The sequence below is a fragment of the Dermacentor silvarum genome, chromosome 7 (assembly GCF_013339745.2).
Source record: "Dermacentor silvarum isolate Dsil-2018 chromosome 7, BIME_Dsil_1.4, whole genome shotgun sequence".
Taxonomy (NCBI): Eukaryota; Metazoa; Arthropoda; class Arachnida; order Ixodida; family Ixodidae; genus Dermacentor; species Dermacentor silvarum.
The window spans coordinates 130,522,881-130,546,685 of NC_051160.1; the positions used below are offsets into that span (position 1 = coordinate 130,522,881).

At 47.1% G+C, this 23,805-nt stretch overlaps 1 protein-coding gene across 1 annotated transcript in view; it reads right to left on the minus strand.

The window, feature by feature from the left end:
* The window catches only part of LOC119459176 (phospholipid-transporting ATPase ABCA3), a 71,211-nt gene that overhangs the window by 39,361 nt on the left and 8,045 nt on the right, over nucleotides 1-23,805 (minus strand). The window contains exons 3-6 of the mRNA XM_037721002.2: nucleotides 15,248-15,429; nucleotides 12,653-12,796; nucleotides 4,959-5,076; nucleotides 4,128-4,282 (exon numbers count right to left, since the gene is read on the minus strand). Of these exons, the coding sequence (XP_037576930.2) occupies nucleotides 4,128-4,282; nucleotides 4,959-5,076; nucleotides 12,653-12,796; nucleotides 15,248-15,429 (599 nt within the window). The remainder of the gene's footprint in view (nucleotides 1-4,127; nucleotides 4,283-4,958; nucleotides 5,077-12,652; nucleotides 12,797-15,247; nucleotides 15,430-23,805) is intronic.

Below are 23,805 nucleotides of genomic sequence, written 5' to 3' on the forward strand. Positions count from 1 at the left end.
ATATTTGGGTTTATTATTTAGAAGTGACTTAAGCTGGAATAGACATGTAGAGGAAGTAAGTAAGAAGGCGAATAATGCGCTTTGGAGCCTAAGGCGAAATTTACAAAGAGCAACCACTGAAGTTAAAAACTTGGCCTATAGAACACTGGTCAGGACAATCATTGAGTACGCGAAAATTGTCTGGGATCCTTACAAAGAGAAAAATCGTAAAAAACTGGAAAGGATTCAGAGGTTAGCTTCCCGATTCATTTTCAACAAATATGGTCGACATCACTCCCCTTCAAGACTATGTCAGCTTGCAAATCTTCCCAATTTAGAATTAAGGACTAAGTATGATAGGATTAAGTTCCTGTTCCTTATTATCCATAATGAAATCAAAATTAATAGGACGAACTATTTCGAAATTTCTACTAATGAATCGTCTAGACATCGCCACAGCATGTATATTCCCCCACCAGTAACCCGTAATGACACATTTAAATATAGGTTCTTTCCCAGAACGATAAAAGAATGGAACATGCTTCCCGATTTTGTAGTCCAGTCTGCTTCTTTTAATAATTTTTAAGTAATTTGCATGCCGTTATTTATTCCGAGAGCGTGGTGCGTTAATCATCTGACTTTGTGAATCATCTGATTTTATGATTTCGTTATTATATGTGTATGTTGTTCTTATTTTTACATGCCTCAAGGGATATTGATTGGTTTTTTTCTGCTTTGTTTATTACAATGTATATGAGCTGCAATTTATTTTTTGTACGTTGTACTCAAATGTATTGTACGCCCTGCTTAAATCAGATGTGTTGACTTTGCTTGTTTTATTTATGTTTTCTCCACTCCTGTAATGACCCTAAAAAAGGGCTGACAGTATCAATAAACAAACAAACAAAATATCTGATCCACAATTTCAATACATTAGAACCAACGGGTATAAACAAACAAAGCAAAGAGTTGACTGTCATATTCTTTAAAATCAGTGCCTGTCATGAACAATTTTGAGAAACTGTGTACGCTTGACTAATCGTATGGTGTATTTCTTTCCAGAGTACACGTGCACCACGTTCCCATGGACCAGCGTATCAGCATAACAAGTAGCCTGTTCTTAATGCTGGCTAGTGAAATGAAGAAGAAATAAATTGATGAAAACATTGATAAAAAGTATTCATATGCTCTTTTTTATTACAAACTGAATGCTCATTTTACATAACAATACAGGGAGAGGCGTCTTGGAATAAAGGACTACAAAAGGTATCTTAAAGGTGTCCAATGCACGCAAGCGCCTCAATAAGAAATTTCAAAATTCATTTACCATTGTAGTCCACTGTGAAATCCAGAATTTTTATGTTGCATTCGCCTTTACATATCAGTGAAATACAATGTTTATTCTATGGGAATCTCATACGAAATCAACACAATAACTGGTAAATGAAATTACAATGGTTCCACGATGGCCACTTTTCAATAATGATCAACGAATCTACAATGATAGGTCCATGATATTTCCATGAAACTTTTATTGATTGAGCGACAAGACGTCAATGGAATTCATTTTCGTAAGGGTATACAACAACGCAAACTTAATGTACCAATCTATTTACCTTTAAAAGTGGTTGGAAAGGTGACAATATAGGTGGATAACCACAGTGACACACCCTCCAGTGAAAGCAGGACAATGGGCGGCTTTCACAATTTGCGAGGTGGGCTACCGGCAACGCCATCACTTCTCAGCATTGCTGGAGGAGGGACAGATTTTTTTAGAGGCTGCTCAGTTCGAAGAATTCTGCTTAGAAAATATCCACGCGCTTTTAGAAGTAACCGCTGCAGGTCTAAACACTACCGAGGGTGAGCGTTTCGGTGCGCCATAAAAACTGAGAGCTTAAAAATTGATTGTCAGTCCTTTGCGGTCATATAAGCCTTTACCCAGTTTGCGGTCATTCCGTTCAAGAAGCCATATTTTGGGCGCCATGCATAAAAAATGCTCTAGTACACAAACACATGTTAGGGGATTTATTTGAGAAACATTTCTCTCTACCCTTGGCTGTCAGCAGTACTTGAGCATAGTATGGGATCCTTAAAAGCAGTCGCCAGGGTGGAGACCAGGATTTGCACTGCATGTCTTGAAGTAGAAGACAGTCTCCTTCCTGCCTATTTTCGTCTTTCTGTCTACTGGGTCAGTCTCTCCAGCGCATTACTCGGACTACGCCGCTTGCGCTCGGGGTTCCCTGAACTGACCCAACGGTCGGCCCTAACGCTAGCGTACAATAAACGCATATACAAATGTTAACCCATGAACAATGTTAACCCAAAGACAATGTTAACCCATGAACGAGCCCACCCTTATGTGATAACTTGAGGCCTTTAAGGAGGAAAATTTTGAAATTGAATGAAATGAAATGTTCAATAAAAAGACCTCGGCACCTGATTTAGTATTATTCCAAATTTACTATGCTTGTTCATTTACTCACCGCTATCTAAGAGGAGAAAATGAAGGTGAAGGTGAAGTTTTTTTTTTTCGGAATATTGCGTCGACACGCTGGCGCAGGTACGTCAGTGTCACGTAACCCATGTTAGCTTTTTTTTAATTTCCTATTTGGAACGTTCTGGTTCGGCAAAAGTTTTTTAAATTACGAAGTTCTCTCGTTGCTGTTTTTTTCTAGAATAGAACGCAATCCACCTTAACCGATTATTTAAATACCGCCAAGCGCACGTGGTCAAAATTTATGTCTTGGTGGGCAATTGTGGGGACATCAAGGCGGTGTTGCCATCCGGTATTTCATCATTGCGTCTTTTTTGGCTTAATGAGCCTCTTTTCTCGGTAAGATCGCCTTTTTTGGGTAGTGTAAAAGGGTACTTTACTCATAAAGCAAAAATAACTAATTTTCAGTGTCCTTGAAAGAAAAGAATCTACATTCGATGAACATTTGTCGCCCACGTGTGTGTTTTATATTTACTGCTGTGCTCGTCTTCGTTCCCCGCCGTTTACGCATCCATAAGAGGATAGATGCACTTTTGCAAAGCTGTCTCGCATGGATGTCGATCCTATGATTTAATAAAGAAGCAACCGCCACAGCGAGGCGCCTACCTGTACGCTGCGTTTTCTGTCGAAATGTATTCGAAATTCCTTTAATTTAGGGAAGATGTCGTAATTAATTGATTTCCTTGCGATTCTTTTTACCACAGAGGCGCACATTTATTGATGATTCGATGCAGTAATTATAAAAAGTAACTATTCAATTTATAATAATTCGTTCCCAATGGAAGACTTGAAGCGTGCCATCATTCAAGCCCCATTGCGGTTTCCAGAAATGAAACAAAAGTTCACGCTGACAATTTTTTACAGCGCCATTCCGGCAAGTTTCACAGAAAATCGAAACGGAATATCCGAAGATCGAAACTTTCGCGCCCTTAGTAGACGCCCATCCATGATTGCTTGCGTGTCACAGTCGGGCGACCGCCAAGCGAGCGTCCTCATCAAATCGCGATCGCGCTAGCTTCATGCTCACCCAGCGATGAGGCGCAAGCAGTCGCGTCACTCATGGTTAGCCGTCTACTAAGGGCGTAACAGTTGCGCTCTCCGGCTGTCCGTTTTGCTATTCTGTGTAAAACTGCTCGGAATTACGCAGCAAAATTTGCAGCCTCAACATTTTTTTTTATTTATGGAAATTGTTATCAGCTCCTCGGATGGCTCGCTTTAACTCTTCTACTGGGACCAATCACATGGCTACCTTATTTAGAAATATAAAAATTGTACCTTGAATATTTAATTGTCTATTTACTACGTGGAATCTTTTTTTCATGATGATGACTATTTGTAGTGGTTAATGGCGCAAGGGGCAGCTATTGCCAAAGAGTGCCATCACATATGGTGATGGGTTCTCAATTTATTGTGAATGGAATGGACAGTGGACAGTGGGTTGCAAATCGTAGATAGAAGGTGGCTGTAAATAGGCCTAAAACAAGTCGCTGTATATATTTTTTTCAAATGTATGCTATTATGGTAACATTATTCGAGAAGAAATCAGTTAAATACCTGAGCTTCCTTACTTTTCTATTTGAAATTCGAACGAATTTGGTGAAAAACGTCGTATAGATTTACTGCACTCGGTAAAGGCAATCCTGGAAGCACTCACGAGGGCGAAAAAATAAAGATGTTCGTAGAGCGTCATGTCATCGTACAGCATGTCGTGTTGTGGACACACGCGCACGTTTTCCAGCGAGTCGTCATGGTACTTGATTAGGTCGAATCCTTCGATGATTGCCGTGCCGTATGTCGGTCGTAAAAATCCTGTGCAGTGGACGCAAATGCAGGGAACGTGTTTAGGCTGTGTCCGTTAAAACGTACATTTCGCAGGTATACGTCGTCTGTATTGAAAAAATTTGCAATCTATTTCTCTTAGGTTAAGCGATACCGCTCAACAGCCGCAGTACTTTGAAATGTTCTTTAAGTTTACTTCATAGAACGCGTCGAGAGAGAGATCGCATGTCATCAGCATAACGAAGCACTTTGAGAAGAACATGTCATCGTAGACAAGTATGCATTCATTAGGCTGCATAAATGTTACGAAACATTATGTTCCATATAGTTACGGGTCTGCAGGCTCACGGTGTAGGGCCAAGTGACGTCTTAAAAAATTAAGCTTAAGCAGTAGCAGTGAGCGTGAAGTGTCCTGTTACGTCTGATTAAAAGAAAACGTTCCGATAACAAACCTCTGTAATATTTCATCGTAAATGAGAATATCTAGCTGTAACATATCCGTTCGGCTAATGCTACTTAGGCAAGCTTTCTCTATAACGATGAAAATTAAGCTGTGGTCATTTTTGAGAAGGAAATCGGCACATTTGACGAATCACCACAGCCATAAGATATTTCATACAAGGATGAATCGTGGCACATCGTAAGTGAGATTCGCACTTATTTAGTTTCCACACAATGAAATATGCGCAAGAAAACGAGAGCTCACCGGATAGCATGCTGCATGTGGTGGTCTTGCCAGCGCCATTGTGACCCAGCAATACGAATATCTGGCCGTAGTAGAGTCGCATGTTGAGATGATCCACTGCAAACTTGTTGCGGTATACCTGTGATGCGGATATAAATGTTTGTGCACTGGAGCCCTTAAACAGCGAAATGGAGAAGATAGAAGGGTAGGGCCTATCGATAACTGCGAATAGAAATAAAAATTTAAATAAGTAAATGCTGTGGTATAGCGTGCCATATCTGCGATCGGATTATCAGGCCCGGCGTAGCGGAAGACTTACAATTAATATACTTGTGACCGCCTGCAACTTTTTATTGTGCACGTACATCTGAATACATGAGCGTTCTTGCCAATTGCCCCCCCCCCCCCCCGATCGAATTCGGGCCGCCGTGGTCCTGATCGAATCCACGCCCGCGATATTGGCAGCGGAACGCTATTATAGCCATCTAGCTACAACAGTGGGTTGATAGAACTGGTGGGTTTTTAGATATGGGTTTCAGATTAGATATGCCAATCGATAGCGCTGAAGTATCAAGGAACATGGGGGCTACAGGATGAACTAGTTTAGCACGAACAAACAAGGAAAAGAGGAATGCAACTTATGGTTTGCTTCATAAATATCCGCTGGAAGTCCGCATAAACATCCGCATTTCCATGTTTCACCAGTATTTATGGAAGAGGAGGACTTTGTTTTGTGATGTTATGCAATGTCTAGGAGCCTAATAAACAGATTCGATCACTTTTAAATTACTGACTTTATGGCACATGCTCCAAAATCAGCACTAGTTTAGCAAGCTTTAGTCAAAGGAAATAGGAAAGGGATCACCACTTTCCTAGATGCCCCACCTTAAGGAATGCTAATTACATGGTATTCTGGTACATGGTATGCATGGTATGCATACCATGTACCATTACGTATGCATTACATGACACATGGTACATGGTATGCTAAAGGTATGCTGGCAGTTTCCTAAAATCCTGCTTTAAACAGTTCCGCATGATCCCAACTCTAATGGGCATGCATTTATTAGCACATTTAGAAGTCAATTGCCTCGAAACTGGCGCCACATTTAGTCATTCCGGTAAGGAAGACATGACGGCACTAATCTTGGCTTCAATTGCGCAGTTGAGACATGTGTCTTAAGCCAACAGTTAGAAAGTCAATTAGCAAATCTTAATTAGCCACCTGGACATTGTAATATGTCGAGGGGGCGCTGCGGTCGCCGTCGGGAGCAGGCGTGTCTCACATCGGCTCCGTCTTTTTCGATCTTCCGCTGGCTAATCATTCGAGGTACGACGATTTCAAGCACATCATCATATTTGTGAAGTTGCCCAGAACCGACTAATACCAAGGTTCGAGGTGGGAACAGATTTTTTGACAATTTTATTCGACTTTTTTTCTTCACCCCACTACATGCGGAGCTAACCCTAGCGAGGGATAGGGCCCGTTAGGCCTTGGCGGCCTACGTGCCAGGTGGACATGGCGGACTCCTGTATGGAAGAGGAGAACAACAAGGAGGATTTTGTTTGGCAAGTGGCTACCGGACGAAGATCCCGTGCTGGAAAGAAGAGCAGCGACGCGGCCAACGCGACGCCAAGTAACTCGCAAGCGTCCGGCGGAGCCGCCGTTACCGCCGGCAGCAAGGGACCCGCCACCACCACCGGCGCGATCAAGAATCGTATAGTCAAGGCCTCGAGGATGCTCCAACTGCCCGAGGAGCATCGCAAGATTAAAATCAGGCCATGAGAAGGACTAAATTTGAGCAAAGTTAAGTACCACCGATATTGGAACTGCAGTGATCGAGGCTTCAGGCCTAACGGCAGAGCAAGCAAGTAAAGACGTGGTGTGCCCCAACTTCACGCAATATATCATGGTAGCACGCCTGAACCAGACCATGCGGCAAGGTATGTGAGAATCAAGTCCTTCAAAATAGTGGACACGGAGTACGAAGTCAATGCGTGCGAGATGGCCCCGCACGCCACATGCAAAGGGGTGATTAGACGAGTCGACATCAGGGGCTCCCAGTCCGCTATTACAAGGAATATCGTGCATGAGCGCAACCCGCACGCTTTGGCCGCCAAGCGCATCAAAACGTTGGGCTCAGTCATCTTCCTCTTCGATGGACTAAGAGTGCCAAACTTTGTGCGCTACGGACTGACCTTGTTCAGATGCTACATCTACAGGAAACAATTTGATGTGTGCTTCATTCTGGTAGGGTAGGACACCACTCGGTCGTGTGTCGCCCGCCGGACTCTGTTCAGAGTAGAGGGTGTGGAGCCCTCAACCCACGTTTGCACACCCAATTGCAAGTTTGGCGGAGAAGACCACCCCACCGGAGACAAGGCGTGCAAAAAGAGATTTCAAACGCCCTATGTGGTACGGGCTCGCCGAAAAGAACGCGCCCGGTCACGATCGGCCACTAGGGAGAGAAGCCGCTCCAAGTCGGGAGGAGCGCAGGTGCGCTTAGAAGAAGGAACACCTGGTGGCAAGCCGACATTTGGGACCGCCTGGGCGGATTAAGTCAAAGATACGGTGAGAATCGCTGGTGGCTCCGCCCCGCCGGCGGTGACTGAAAGCAATGGTGCCAGAATACAACAGTTTATTAGGGAGGTAAACTGTTTGCGGAAAGCTAACGAAGAGCTGAACAAACAGGTAGCAGAACTCAAAAAGAAGGCACAGCCGAGCCCTGCCAGCGTAGCAGTAGCCAGGCCAGTAAGTTAAAGCAACGAACCAAGCGAGGGAGACAGCTCCCCCGCTTCGAAAAAAAGAGCAGTAAGCCCGACACTGACTCAGCTTTCTCAGTCCTCAGCGAGCTGAAAAAGGTAATTAATGAAATTAGAGAGACGACGAAAATGACTAACTTTAAAGTGGATAAACTATGGAAATGGAGGTTAACGGCCAAACAGATTTTCAAGAAACTCGAAACGAGATGCGATGACCACGAATTCTTGTCGTCAGACTCAGAAAGCGTAATATCGCTCCCCAGAAAGTCTGGGGGTGCTCCAAAGATAACCATCGCTATTAATAGCAAAATGAACCCATCCAATAATCATAGATAGCGCCCAAAGTTTTAGCGTGTGGTAGTGGAATTGTCGCGGATTCCTCAACAAAAAAGCATCTCTGCGCCAAATAATTAGATCGATGGGGGTCAAACCAAAAGTAATTATGCTGCAGGAAATTTTAGCAGACAAAGTCAAGCTTACCGGGTAAAAATTGGCATGTAGAGAAAAAAAAGATTGCGGCAGGGAATTGGCAACCCTCGTTGACAAAAAGCTACCCTTTATCGAAGACGATATCCATTTCGGATTGAGTAAAATCGAGTATACCCTAGTAGAAGTCGTACTCAAAAGGCACAAGGGCGGGGCGCAGAGTATCTTCTGCCTAAACATTTACAGCCGTCCCACCGACAAGAAACGAAGCTTTAGCGCACTTTTCAACAAGGCACTCGCATTCGCAAGAACTCCCCGCTCATCATCGGAGGGGACTTTAACGCCCCCTATCACGCGTGGGGTACGCTTAGAATACAAAGAAAGGTGAGGGGTTACGGGACCTTGCCACAGACCTGGGACTGCTCCTGATCCCCTCTCCAGCTTTCGCCACCCGCTGTGGCACTACACCCGACCTCACTTTTATCAACAACTCGAAACAAGCTAGTTGGGAAAACTCGGGAACCGATCTAGGCAGCGACCACTACATCATATACATAGGTATAGGCATGCCAAAACAAGATACTAGAACCTTTAGGTGCACAGACTGGGACCTTTTTAGGAAGGTTAGAGCAAAGGGACTAGCGTCAGAACCGATAGAAGCGGGCAGACTGTTTTTTCATACCTGGGTCAACCAGCTCGAAGAGGACCTCAGGGAGGCCGCTAAAGAAATTAAGACCGAAGAAGACGGAGAGCCTAAACCAGTACGCTCGCGCATATTATCGAGGCCAAACAATCCATCCTGCAAGGATGGGAAACGCAAAGAATAAACCGAAGGCACGGGAAAAAAGATAGCGTTGCTAAACAGACAGATCGAGGAGCATTCGAGAACACTCGCGCAACAGCAGTTGGGCGAAGTTTGCCACTTGGCAGACGGCAGAATCAAACACGGGGGCAGTTGAAACCTCCTGAAACACGCATTGAATGAGAGCGAAACTAAGTCAAACAAGAGAACGGCAACAAGAGAACGGAAATTGCAAAACTAGTACAACAGGTCAGCCAGTACAGTACTCAAGAGGTAGTCATGAGACATCTCGCGGAAAATTATCTCCCGCTCAAACAACCGGGCGATAGCGACGAACTCGTAGAGCACTCGTCAGAGGAAATGGACCGCAATTTCACCGAGGGTGAAGTACGGGCCGCGATCCATGGTCTCTTTAGTAGATCTGCAGCCGAACTCGACGGTATTACTAATAAATTTTTAGTGAATCTCGATGACGACTCGATCACTTTCTTGACGGATCATTTCACAGAGTTGTGGAGAAAGGGACACTATCCAGAGGAATGGAAGATGGCCAACACCATCCTCATACCCAAACCGGACAAACTGCTCCATCTGGAAAACCTCTGTCCAATCTCGCTTACATCGTGCCTAGGTAAAGCTATGGAACACGTTATTCGCAACAGACTCACTAGATACGTCGAGCAAAACGACATATACCTGTATAACCTGATTCTTTTCCGCCCCGGGCGCCATGCTCATGAAGAAACACCAGCTCATACAAGTTAGCCCGGTGCACGCGAGAGCGATCCTGGGACTAGACGTAGAGAGAGAGAAGAGACTTTATTTGCACCCGTCCACTAGATGACGGGGTAGAGGCTTCAGCCTAAACCCACACTCATCCTCCCTAACCGTCGACCGGGATCCCTTGGGACGCGGCGGCGGTCAGGGCGAGACCGATGACTTGCCGTTGTGCATTTTCTTCTTCGTTGAGTAGCAAGGACTCTAGACGTAGAAAAAGCTTTTGATCGCATAGAGCGCAAGGCAATCCTCAAGGTCCTCTCCGAGCTAGGGTTGGGCGCGAGCGTTTTCAGCGTAGTCAAGGCGTTTCTCGGCGGTAGGCAAGCGAGCCTCATGCTAGGAGAACTAAAATTGAAGGTGATGAAACTGGGAAAAAAGGGCACCCGGCAAGGGGCCGTGCTCTCGCCCATGTTATTTAATATAGCAATGACCAGAGTCGCGAGGAAACTGGAGCATATCGAAGGTATATACTTTGCAATATATGCCGATGACATAACCATATGGAGCGCCAACGGTAATGCAGGAGAAACGGAGACTAGACTGCAGGAGAGCATACGCACCGAGTGAAGCACACTAGGCGAGATAGGACTAAACTGTTCGGCAGCAAAATCGGAGCTTTTGGTCCTAAAACATCGAGGCAGGAGTCGAAGACTCAGGGGCTACGTCCCCGGGAGGAACCCAAGATTATGTTGCGCTGTCACGACAGATCCGCAATCAAGCAGGTCGAAAAGATTAGAGTTTTAGGCTTCCACATAGTGGCGGGAGGTACCAACCTCAATGCCATTAAACACATTTCCATCAAAACGGACCAACCCATCAGGTTACAAAAGAGAATCACCAGCAGACACAGGGGCCTAGGTGAGGACAGCGCTCTAAGGCTAGTGCACGCCTTCGCTCTTTGTCACTTCATCTACTTGGCAGGTCTACTCTAATAGTCGCAGGTCGAGCTGAACAAGCTCAACATTATGATCAGAAAGCTAGTCAAGGCTGAACAAGCTCAACATTATGATCAGAAAGCTAGTCAAGGCTACCCTAGGTATACCCAACAGCACCTCGAACGAGAAACTCATTAACCTAGACGTACACAATACAACAGAACAGATGCCGGAAGCGCAACAGATGGCGCAGCAGGACAGACTGACGAAAACTCGAGCGGGCAGGCTTATACTCAAAGCGATAGGGAAAGACCGCAACAGATCCAGGAACCCGAAGGAGGCCGAGGTAGAGCTGAGCGCGGACCTTAGAGACGCAATCAGAACCGGCCCCCTTCCGAGAAACATGCACCCGGAACACAATCTTAGCAGGAGAAAAGCGAGAGCGAAAGCTTTGTTGAAAGAAACTGAACAGCTAGGACAACAGGCAGTCCTCGTAGACGCTGCCTGGGTCAAAGGCAAAGAGGCCTACACGGCCGTGGAGGTGGACAGACAGCCAGGGCGAGGTACGGGACGCCGTCACCATCTTCACTAAGAATTCCACGGTAGCGGAGCAAGCCGCGATTGCTCTAGCCATCAGGAACCGTAAATGGTCTTTCATTTATAGCTATTCCAAAGCAGAAATTAAGAGCTTTGTCAAAGGTTATGTCGCTGGGACTGCGGCTCAAAAATTATTGACAAGGTCGAAACTATCAAAACTGAAATCTGACGGTTTCCTGCACACATGGGTCAAGTGGACGAGACTCTGCTCAACCTCAACAAAGTGACAAACGACCTGGCACGAGGACTTGCTTGCCGTGTGGGTCAGAACCGAACCGAAGCCCACTACCATTCCGGGGATCATAAAGATCATTTACTAACTTACAAAGATATCACTAAATACTACTACTTGGGGCGTAGGCAATTCCCACTGCCACACGTAAAGTTGAAAGGGTTCAGGCAGTCACGCTACGTTTACTGCAAACTGGGACGTACCCCACTCCGTATTTCGGATCCGAAAGATAAATGAGGTAAGAACGCAACGTGTGCGATGGCATCATTGAAATCAGACACATGCTGGCGGGCTGTCCCTGCGACTGTCGCCGACCCCGAAGAAAAATGGGTTTACTGGCACAAGATATTATCAAGCTCTTTATACCAAGATCAACTACGGGTTGTCCAGAGGGTGCACGATGGCGCCAGAAGGCTTGGCCGGACGGTGCTGACGTGGACGCGGCCCGCCTCGGTCTCTAAAGTTTTGTGAATGAATGAATTGCAATATGTCAGGCAAGCAACATTACGCTCTCGAGGTAATCCTCCTGATCATACCGAATAGTTGTATGTTCTCCCTGCGAACCCAGGTAATTTTGTTCGAACTAAAGGTGTTCACTGGGAACTATGTCTATGATGCGTTGCATACAATGTGTACGATGTGTTCATACCACGCATCCTGCTAGGACGGCATTGTCTAATTGCGTTTAAATATTTGTTAAATCTAGTCTAAAATATTTCTAAAGTTGTTTTGCTTTCTGCGCGCGAAGTTCCAAGCCCGCTTAAGAACATGAAAAACACACCACTGTATACTGCTATGCAAGGCTCCGTATTGTAGAGGGCTCCGACACAAGTGTTAAGAAAAAGGAAAAGCACCCGAATGGCAACAGCGGATCAGACGGTGTGACGTAATAAGTTGCAGGCGCAGCATGAAGTCGGATGAGTGAGAGAAGAGATTGATGGGTGACACATTCGCACAGGAGCGAAGATAAAATAGGTTGATGGTTATAATCTCGCACCTTGACACATCCCATGTTCAGAGAAATTACTACAGGACAAGTGGGCTGTGCAGAACGTTAGTAATACTTACAAGAAAGAATGTCGCAGTGTCGCTCGAAAGGCGAAGCATGGATTGCGAAAGGAAATCATTAGACAGCTATACGAAGTAAGGATAGCCGAAGCCGACGCCGATGGCGGAAATGCGCCTGGAGTGCCCATATAGTCGCCATCACAGTTAAGAAAGCTAGTCAACTGCAACTCCTAACCTTGCAGAGGTCGATGGTTTCTAGCACGAGCAGCAGATGGCGCGGTTCCTCTTCGAAGTTCTCTTGGCCTTCCTCCTGGGAATGGCTGCTCTCTTGGGTACCCGCCGCCTTGATCTCCTCTTGGATCACGTTCCAGTAGCTTGCCTGTCGACGAACAGAGACAAGCGAGTCAGGCGTTGGGCATCCTGAAATCTACTAGGACATCTCTATTGCCAATACAAACAGCAATTTTGAATAAAATAGAATACAATAGCAAAAATACTGTTTAGTTTCGCACGAAAGGGTAGGCTCACCCAAATCCGAGTACGCCTAAGCCTTGTGGCTTGCGGGCGCTAATGGACAGTGTCGGCTGAGAAGCACCTTATCTGTGAAGCCAGGTTCCTCGTCAGTAAAAATAAAACAACATGCACAGCAATCGCGAGAATGGCTTCATGAGAATAAACACAACTAGGGAACTGCACATCATATAGCATGGAAAATACTGTCCGGCTAAAGTTATGTGTGATATTAAACAAAGCTATTTAAAAATAAAGGCACTCTGGAATCGCAAGAGTACATCGTGCAAAGAAACAAATATTAAAAATATAAACGCTCATATGTATATGAAATAAAATTCTTATAACGTTGTCTTCTATGCCCTATTTTCTTATCTTTTCCGTCAGTGCTCCTCCATCTTGTTCCTTCCATCAACACCTTTCGATATGCTTTCATTCGCTTTTCAAAACAAGAGAACATAAGCTATAAACGTAGTTTTTAATTTTAATCCAGACACATTTATTGCAATTCATAAGCAGAGACAGATAGAGCCAATTCCATTCCATGAGCTTGGTTACTCGTAGAGGCAGAGTATACTTCCAAGAGGAATAATAAAAAGCAAATAAATGAGAACCTACGCATCACGAATTACATCTTTGAACTAGCACTTCGGCGCAAATACGAGTATATAAATGTAGGAAGTAGAGCCGGCAAGTTTAGAAGATATATCCACTGATGAGAAATTTGGAGTCGGCAGAAAAGAGTCGACCATATAAGCGCCGATTGCCCAATAATACTTTCTTTAAAAAACAAGCGCTAGGTGTAAGAAAAAACGTGAAACACGATACAACACTCTCTCGCAAACATGAATATGAGGCTGAAAACGTTTGAGAAACCGCTTATAAACGACGTTTAATATCTAGAATGAGAGATAGCACAAATCTAATCATATATCACACCACTAAATATCATGAGCCATTCCTCTCTGTGAAGGTTGATGACCAGTGAAGCTGTTTATCACACGACACAGACATGACACAGAATTTTGAACATAGATACGAACACTTTTATTGTCTTGATTGGTGGTCATCGTGAGGAAAGGTACGCCATTGTCTTGATCGGTGGACAATTGGGGTTTGCAGCCTGCCGGCGCCGATTGCACTCTCGCATGTGTTCCCCCGTCGCTCTTCACAGGCGCGTTGCTCATCGGCAGACCGGACTATACGCTGCCTCCCCATTACGACGACAGAAGAGAAGTGAAATTCTAAATCGAGAATAGCAACTTGTCTTCCAGATTTGTTTATATATCGCTACCCCGAAACAGTGGAAGGAAAAGAAACTAGATACGCAAGCGCTTGGAATGCCGACGAAGAGAGGGCGGTGCGAACGTAGACATGGTCGACGCGAGTCGCACAGCGGCTAATCTTTGAGAAACCTTTATTATCTACCAGGGAGTCTACTGATCTTGAAAATGGTGCCTATTTATATCTAATCTACTCAAAATGCATATCCGAGGGACGCCGACGAGCCAGCTGCGGAAGAAGACGACGACGAACGCGCGAGCAGTGGCACGAGCGCATTTGCGCGGGACCTGAAGTTTTGCCTTACGCACACGAAAAATCCACGGAACCCTAGCCATAAACAGCTTGGCTGTAAAAGCTTGGCGCTACATACATGTTATCAGGAAAGTAATGAACTCTCTGACAAATCACCATTGGGCACACTTATTTTTCAATCTTGCGGTTTCTCAAAGCGCGTCCACTGGTAACTGATTTCAAAACTGCCACCACTTTAAACAGAAGCAATAACAAATATGCGTAAATGAACAACAAGGCAAAGATACCGGAAACACTGAGGTTATTTAATTGCACAATATAGGACCGCATGTCTGCGGAACTGGTTTCATTAAGCGGCCTCCGTAAGTGCCTCCATATACCCTGGAATTAGCACCCACTTTTTTTAGTGGTGTGCTAATCAACCGTGATTTGGCAATCATAACTTGCATGGAGAACACTTTTCATATTGTTATTGCTTCTGTTCATTAGTCTTCGTCCGCTACTCGCAATCCACCGCTTTGCAATAAACCTATCTTTTTGAACTGGTCATCATTACTCAATCCTTAAAAAAGTGATTATTTCACTTTTCGACTAACTGTTCTCAACTTTTGTCATGGCGATGCCAAGCAAAGCCGAGAATCTCCCTCACTGCGCGGTGTGTGTCGGCACGTTCATTTGCAAAAAATTCACTTGCTCGTTTGCTGCACATATCCATTCATTACATAGGTCGCTTTGTAGCGGAAGAAGTATAAGTAGCGTAAATATGGAACATGTCCGCCCGCACCATGAAGGGAAAGTGCAGTGGCAGCGGCACCACGTTGGTCCAGGGTAGCACGGCCTCCAGATACCAGATGGCGACACTGAACACGAACGAGCTGGCGCCCATGCACAGCATGAGGGTGAACGGGGTCACGTTGTCTTTACCCAGTGCCTTCCGGTAGATGGCCGGCCAGCCAAACGGCACGTCTGCGGAAAAGCGCGTGGTGCATAGCGCATGCAGCGAAAAAAATATAAAAAATAAACTGTCCCTGTTTCGCCTGCAATGCGAAGCATCAATTGCGGTAGCGAATTAGTAGAGAGCTATACGGAGTAAGGATAGTAGTTATATCAGCTGCATGAACTTGCACACGTTCGCTTACTAACTGAATTAACAAGCGTGATGTCAGCGCGCACAAGCAGACATGAATAGATCGCGCTCGATGACCACAGACAACCGCTGTCAAAACGCTGGCGTGAGCAAGTACGGTTGCAGCAGTGAGCGAATGTTCGTGCGGACTATCGCTTCAAGGGAAACTGAGCGGCGAAAGCACAGCGCATACAAATGTAGGAGCCGTGTGCAGATCGCTTTCAAGATACGGTGCGCTTGACCGCTCGCAGCCGCGCAAAGTACAAGCACGCAGTTGCTGGCAGAGTCGAAGCCGCACCTCCTCCCTGCCGCGCTGCCTTCCCGCTTTCCTCCTTTCACGTGTGAGATTGAGTCTCCAGTTAGCCTTGCGCCCGGTCACAAGATACGCAGTTAGTGCTTGACCGCTAGCATAAGCGGGCTGCACTGAAGATAAGGATCATCATTTCCATACGAACTTACTTTTGTAAAAGAGCTTGAAAGCGGTCTTCCCCACTTTCACAACATGGCTGGAGGGCTCTCGAACGACCACCTGAATATACCACACTTGTGGACACATGTGCTACTTACAAGTGAAGGTTCTGGTAATGACAAACCGTGTCCTACCACCTTTGGTGTGGTACATTCGTCGTGACGGAAACAAATTAGGAGGGCGCATAACGTCACGCCGCCAGCCTTCGCAGGCCAATTATCTGTGAAACCACTCCTTATCGCTTTTTCCTTCTCAAAAACAAGATCCAACACCTGACTCTGCGGCTCGACTGAGCCGACTCAGTGTGCTTGGTTCTCTGTAGGTTTTATTCAACAGTGCAATCATTTCGGTGCCCCATCAGTTCCTCTGTGCGCATTCCCTCCCGATATGATTGAACGACTTCGGTTGTTTATTGCAACGAGTGCATTGGCAACGCTCAAGTGCAGCAGCCACACTTTGATCGCGCTGGCGTTGTCCTTGCGGAAAAGCGTGCGCATAGAGCAGCTAGCGCGGTGGTGCACGGAAGACGCTAAACTTGCCGTGAAATGATCACATATTTCTGGCATTAGGCTTATCAGGTTTATCAGCGCCATCCTAGTTTTTTTCTACCGCCATTACCATCACGGTATTGTTTGCTTCTTGAGACAAGCGTCCCTGTTGTGCGAATGCCCGTCTGTAACGGCGTCTTTCAGCTCCATTACTCAATGTAAGCAGCCATGCCATCTCGCCCGTCGGACAATATATTGTCACGTGCCTTGTGAGAGCACGGGCGACGCGACGTTTATTGAGGGTAGCGGCTCCTGAAAAGCACGGCGCTGGGGGCTGGCTATCGAGCGGGCGGAGAAGCACGCGCACTTCTTCCTTCTTGTCCGTGCCTGCCTCTTAGCACTGTACCCACTACTGCTGGTGGCATTTCCCCCCTTCCTCGGAAAGAGCATCGGCTCGATGCTCAAGAAGCGGTGTTAGAAAAGGATGGGGAAACAGCATGGGCAAGGCAGGTGCTCGTGCAAAGGACACAATCACAGCTAGAGGAGAAACAAAAGCACAGCAGCGGGGAAGCGCGACGGGTACAGTCTCAAGAAACAGAGAGGTTGCAAACAGTAGCGTAAGTAGAAAGATGAATAAAAAATAATAATCACGAACGCGCAACATATGGTTTCATGCGCACAACGTGAACTACGTCAGGGCGAGGTTGTTGTCTACGCCGTGTTTGCGCCGCACTGTCTGGTACGACTTCGTAGTTCACGTCACTAATGCGGCGCAGCACTTTGTATGGGCCAAAATACCGGCTAATCAACTTTTCACAAAGGCCACGGCGGCGAACAGGGGTCCACACCCACACTTGGTCTCCGGGACTGTAGCGCACTTGCCGGCGACGGATGTTATAGCGCCGTGCGTCTGCATGTTGCTGCTCACCGATGTGCAGCCGCGCGAGCTGGCGGGCTTCCTCAGCGCGCTCAGCAAATTCTTCGGCGTCAGTCGTTAGGTGCTCGGTGTCGTGACACGGAAGCATAGCGTCCAGCATCGTCTGTACTTCGCGGCCGTAAACGAGGCGAAATGGTGCGAACCGCGTCGTCTCTTGTACGGCGGTATTATACGCGAAGGTCACGTAAGGCAAGATGCGATCCCATGTTTTGTGCTGGACGTCGATATACATAGAGATCATATCTGTGATGGTCTTGTTTAATCGCTCCGTAAGTCCATTGGACTGCGGATGGTAAGCAGTCGTCTTTCGATGCCTGGTGTTGCTCAATTGAAAAATTTCGTCCATGAGCTGTGCCGTGAACGCCGTTCCTCTGTCTGTGATTACAGTGGATGGGGCACCATGACGCAGTACAATGTGGCACATGAAGAACTGTGCTACCTCAGAAGCCGTGGCTCGTGGGAGCGCCTCCGTCTCGGCATAGCGGGTTAAATAGTCAGTGGCGACGATCACCCACTTGTTGCCGTCGGTTGACAGGGGAAAAGGCCCAAGGATGTCCAAGCCGACTTGGTCGAATGGCTTATGAGGTGGTTCGATGGGTTGCAATAACCCGGCGGGCTTCAGGGGTGGTGACTTTCGTCGCTGACATTCACGGCAGCCCTTAACATACTGTTTTACGCTTGCCGCAAGCCCGGGCCAGTAATACATCTCGCGCACTCTAGCAAGCGTTCGTGAGGAACCGAGGTGGCCAGATGTAGGCTCGTCGTGGCAAGCGAAAAGAATATCGTCCCGCAAGTTTTTGGGAACTACTAGAAGGTAGGCTCGGTCATTCGGGCGGGAGTTCTTCTTGTAGAGCAGATTGTCTCGTAGACAGAAGGACGTCAAAACGCGGCGTAGATGGCGTGGTATGGATGTGGGACGGCCCTCGAAGTGGTCGATGAGAGGTAGAATTTCAGCGTCGTCACGCTGCCATTTGACCAAGTCCGACGTAGTAAGGGCGCCCAGGAAGCCGTCGTCGTCCTCTGGCTGTCGACTGACAGATTCGGCGGGAGCACGCGACAACGCGTCGGCGTCTTCGTGCTTGCGGCCAGACTTATAAACTATAGTGACGTCAAATTCCTGTAGCCGCAAGCTCCATCGTGCCAGTCGGCCTGAAGGGTCGCGTATGTTCGCCAACCAACATAGAGCATGGTGGTCTGTCACCACTTTAAAGGCACGGCCGTAGAGATAAGGGCGAAACTTCGTGATCGCCCAGATGACCGCGAGACACTCTTTTTCTGTGGTAGAGTAGTTCGCCTCGGCACGGGACAGCGAGCGGCTAGCATAAGCTATTACTCTTTCAAGGCCGTCTTGACGTTGGACGAGTACTGCGCCAAGGCCGATGCTACTGGCGTCAGTATGCACCTCGGTGTCAGCCTCTTCGTCAAAATGAGCCAGGACGGGTGCTGACTGCATGCGTTGTCGTAGTTCAGCGAAGGCCGCCTGTTGCTCATGCGTCCAGGCAAATGGCGTGTCATCCCTGGTAAGGCGAGTCAGGGGTTCCGCAATCTTCGAAAAGTTGTCGATGAAGCGGCGATAATACGCACACAAGCCCAGGAAGCGTCGGACGGCCTTCTTGTCGGCAGGAGGAGGAAAAGCTGCTACAGCGGCAAGTTTGTCGGGATCGGGTCGAACTCCTTTGGCGCTGACGACGTGTCCGAGAAACTTGAGCTCTTCATAACCGAAGTGACACTTTTCTGGTTTAAGCGTGAGATTAGCCGATCGGAGCGCTTCTAGCACATGCCGCAGGCGATGAAGATGTTGCTCAAATGTTTCAGAAAAGACAACTACGTCGTCAAGATACACAAGGCAAGTCTGTGCCTTCAATCCAGCGAGGAGAGTATCCATCATTCGCTGGAAGGTTGCTGGGGCAGAACACAAACCGAAAGGGAGCACTCGAAATTCGTAAAGGCCGTCGGGAGTCACAAAGGCAGTTTTCTCGCGGTCTCGTTCGTCGACCTCGATCTGCCAGTATCCACTTTTCAAATCGAGTGACGAAAAGTACTGGGCACGCCGCAGCCTATCTAACGAGTCGTCGATACGGGGCAGTGGGTACACGTCCTTTTTAGTTACGTTGTTGAGCTTCCGGTAGTCGACGCAAAAGCGTAGCGTTCCGTCTTTCTTTTTAACAAGAACGACCGGGGACGACCATGAGCTGTTAGAAGGTTCGATCACGCCGTCTTCAAGCATCTCTTGTACTTGCGTACGATTCGCTTCACGTTCCTTTGCCGACACGCGGTAGGGCTGCTGGCGTATCGGGCGTGCGTCGTCGCATGTGATGATCCTGTGCCTTGTAACTGAAGTCTGGCGTACCTTAGACGAGCTTGCGAAGCATGCCCTGAATTCAAGCAAGAGCTCGTGCAGTGCCGCCTGTTTGTCTGGAGATAACTCTGAATTAATGTCGACGTTGCCCAGTGACTTGTCAGCCATCCTCACTGGTTCAGGGGTAAAACATTCAGCAACGTGCTCTATTTCCTCGGCAAACGCTATCGAAGTACCGCGGAACAGGTGTCGATGCTCGTTACTGAAGTTGGTGACAAGCAACTGAGAACGGCCATCACTAAGCTGTAGCACACTTCTAGCAGCACAAACACCTTGCATCACTAGATGCGATAAGTTACTTTCAGCGACCACTTCACCATCGCGCATTCCACCGCACATCACTTAGACTAGGACACTGGTTCGCGGAGGAAGCGTAACACATTCGGTGGAGACACGAAGGGCGTCGTCTCGACGCTTGTGGTCGTACCCGTCGAGTGCTCGGTCTGCTGAGAAGGTGGCCGTGAAAATATCGGTGGTGGATGTCACGGTCACTTGCCGCTCATAGAAATTCGATCGTTGCTGCAGCATCTTCTCCATACCTACAGCTTCAGATAAAAATTCGGCGACAGTCTTCGGAGGGCTCCGCACAAGACCAGCGAAGAGCTGCTCCTTCACTCCTCGCATCAGGTGACGTAACTTCTTGTCCTCGGTCATTCCCGAGTCTGCTCGTCTGAAGAGGCGCGTCATATCTTCGACGAACGTGGTAACATTTTCGTTGGGGAGCTGAACGCGGACCTGGATTGCTCGTTCGGCTCGTTCACGGCGATCAGCACTGGCGTAGGCGTCTAGTAACTGACGGCGGAACTCAGGCCACGACGTCAGTTGCTGCTCATGGTTTTGGAACCATGTGAGCGCGCCGTCTTCCAGGCAAAAGTAGACACTTCGAAATTTATTTGTGTCGTCCCAGTCATTGTATTCGGCCACGCGCTCGAAGTCGGCCATCCAGTCTTCGACGTCTTCGAAGGCCTTGCCATGGAACGACTTTGGAACCCGTGGGTTTTGAAGCGTGTACCGGTTCGTCACTGCGGCGCCTTCCATACTGGTTGAGATGGTCTGAAGCGCTGCGGGGTCTTCAGGAGGCAGTCCCCGGATCCTGCGGCTGGCCCGGTGTACCGGCGTATCGATTGGCACGGGGGTAGTGGTTCCACTGCCAGAAGGGGTCTGCGACATGGGTGAGGAATACCCAGCACCTCCACCACTTTGTCACGTGCCTTGTGAGAGAACGGGCGACGCGACGTTTATTGAGGGTAGCGGCTCCTGAAAAGCACGGCGCTGGGGGCTGGCTATCGAGCGGGCGGAGAAGCACGCGCACTTCTTCCTTCTTGTCCGTGCCTGCCTCTTAGCACTGTACCCACTACTGCTGGTGGCAATATGAGTATATTAACGAAATTCCTACGATGCAAAGGTGTTCAAGCGCGCCCCTGGCGACATCTAGGGATGCTGTACTCAAACACAATTTGTTGGAGAGGCTCGTTTTCTTGAGTGCTAATATAAAAAAAAGAAATCCCTCGTTTTATATTCATGTTAGCGTTGACAGCCTACACGCCAACAACAAACTCAAATTTCATAAACAAATTAAATTATGGGCTTTGACGCTCCAAAACCACGATCTGATTATGAGGCATGCTGTAGTGGGGGTCTCCGGAATATTTCGGACCAAATGGGCTGTTGTTTAATGTGCACGTTAATCTAAGTACATGGTTTGCCCATTTCCTCCCCATCGAAATTCAGCCGCCGTGGCCGGGATTCCACCCCGCGACCTTGTGCTTAGAGCCGGACACCATAGCCACTAAGCATGCAACCACGGCTGGTAACAAACTGAAAGCATAGTCGATCGTTGAGTTACAGTGCGGGGTATTCTAGTTGAACTAAGCATCTTTAAGCGTGGTTTCTTATCACAACCTTTAAAAGTTCTTACGTTAACATTTTTCAAGAAGTACCGCAGCTAATACTTCTATTATTAGCAAAGTCTTTAGCTGACACAAATATTTCTCTAAGCATTGCTATCTTGATAGACGATTTAAGCCTGGGATTTTACCCTACGCCTTTTCCTTTAAAGCTTAGCGTAAACGCCTTGTCACGTTGACGTGACGGTGAAAAATTGGCGGTGTCACAATGGTGAATAATAAAGCTAACAGTTTAGTGAGTGAACCTCTACGTAGACAAAAAAAATTAAGTTACACTACAGCAGAACCATAGTGACGAGCGTATGGGTCGACTGTCGTAATCTGACCTGCGAGGTCAAGCGCGCCAGCTTTTATACATGGCTCGTCGAAGGTTCCAGCTTAATTGCTGGTGTCCGCGCGTCTTCCAGAAAGTACTGCATAGTTAGTGTTGCGAATACTACGAGATTAACACAAGGTCCGGAGGCAGACAACGGATGGAACCAACGATAACATTTAAGAAAATTCGTACACAGAAAGGTGCATCTTGCGCTGAACTATAACATTGCAATACAGATTTGCTCGTAAAAAACGTTCACCGAATATGTAAAAATGCACACATGTCCACGAATAGACGCAAAATTGCCGCACGACTGGCCGCTCGAGGCATTTCGCGTGTATTCAGTGGCTTCATTCACGCTCAGAAAAACATTTCTATGTAGCACGTATTGAGCAGACAGAAAGCTGTATCGGAAGTTTTTCGTGTTGCTCTGCAATTTTCTAATTGGCACGTTTCATCTAATTATGATAATTGAGAAGTTGAATAATATTTAGACTCATTGTGTAATTAGGCGCTATGCAAAAAAATAACCTCAGTATCTCCAAGCGATGGCAAACGACATTTCCATTGGTTCTATCCAGCTACGTGGCATTTGCATAATCAATATTCATGCATAAAAGTTGGGGCACCCTGTATAATATTGGGTGATGAAATTAGAAAATTTGCGGGCGCAAGTTCGAATCTGCTAGCGCAAGAAAGGGGTAATTGAAGATCGCTGGGAGAGGCCTTCGTCCTGAAGTTGATTTAAAAATAGGCTGTTGACCATGATTATGTGTCCCTCTGTCTCCTAGAAGTGCTTTTAAGCGGCCTTCATAAGTGGTGAGCGCTCCCTCTCAATTCTTCGTCGCTCACCGCATTCAATGAACTGATATAGACAGAAGTTCTTGGCCGTTAATCCATTATGTAACTACCTGTCAGCTATACACGTGACTCATGTACACCTATTTCTGTGATTGTGACCCACGAGGAGTATTTGAAGGGCGGAATAATATGCAGCTTTACATTAAATTACAGATTTGCCAACGTTTCAAGGAACCTGAACGTTTGCTGGCGCCCTTCACAATTAGTCGTTTAAAAATCGTTAAAGAGTGAAAGGAGTCGGAAGAAAGTCCGCCAGATGTCGGCCGACAAATAAAAACGGCTATTCTAGGGCTCGGTAAGGATGGTCACTTCAAATTTTGACGCCAACTTATCACCCGTGGACGGTTTTTCAGTTTTTAGCTGGCGTTATCGGGAGCGCCTTCCGCTAGCGCCAGCAGTAATCAAGCGCTGGGCTTCACAGAGGACCCGGACTTAAGCATCGTGTCATCGAATAATCACAATATTGTGCGCAAGGCGTCGTTATGTAACACCAAGACGTCGTGGTTGCTTAGTGGCTACGGTGTCACGCTGCTAAGCACGAGGTCGCTGGTTCAAATCCCGGCCACGGCGGCCGCATCTCGATGAGGGTGTAATGCAGACAGGCCTGTGTATCGTGCATTGGGTGCACGTGAAAGGTCACCATGTGGTCAAAATTAATTCGAAGAACTGCGGCGTGTACCATAAATCATATCGTGATTTTGTCACGTAATACCCAATAATTCGAATCGTTACAATTAACACCGCCCACCTCTCAAGCACGCACATAGAGTAAGCTTTCATTGTCGCTGAAGATGTATTCACAAGAAGATGAGAGATTGCCACAAAAAAATTTCGAGAAAGTATTGTTATTGAAGATATACAAAAAATTCTCGCAGTTTC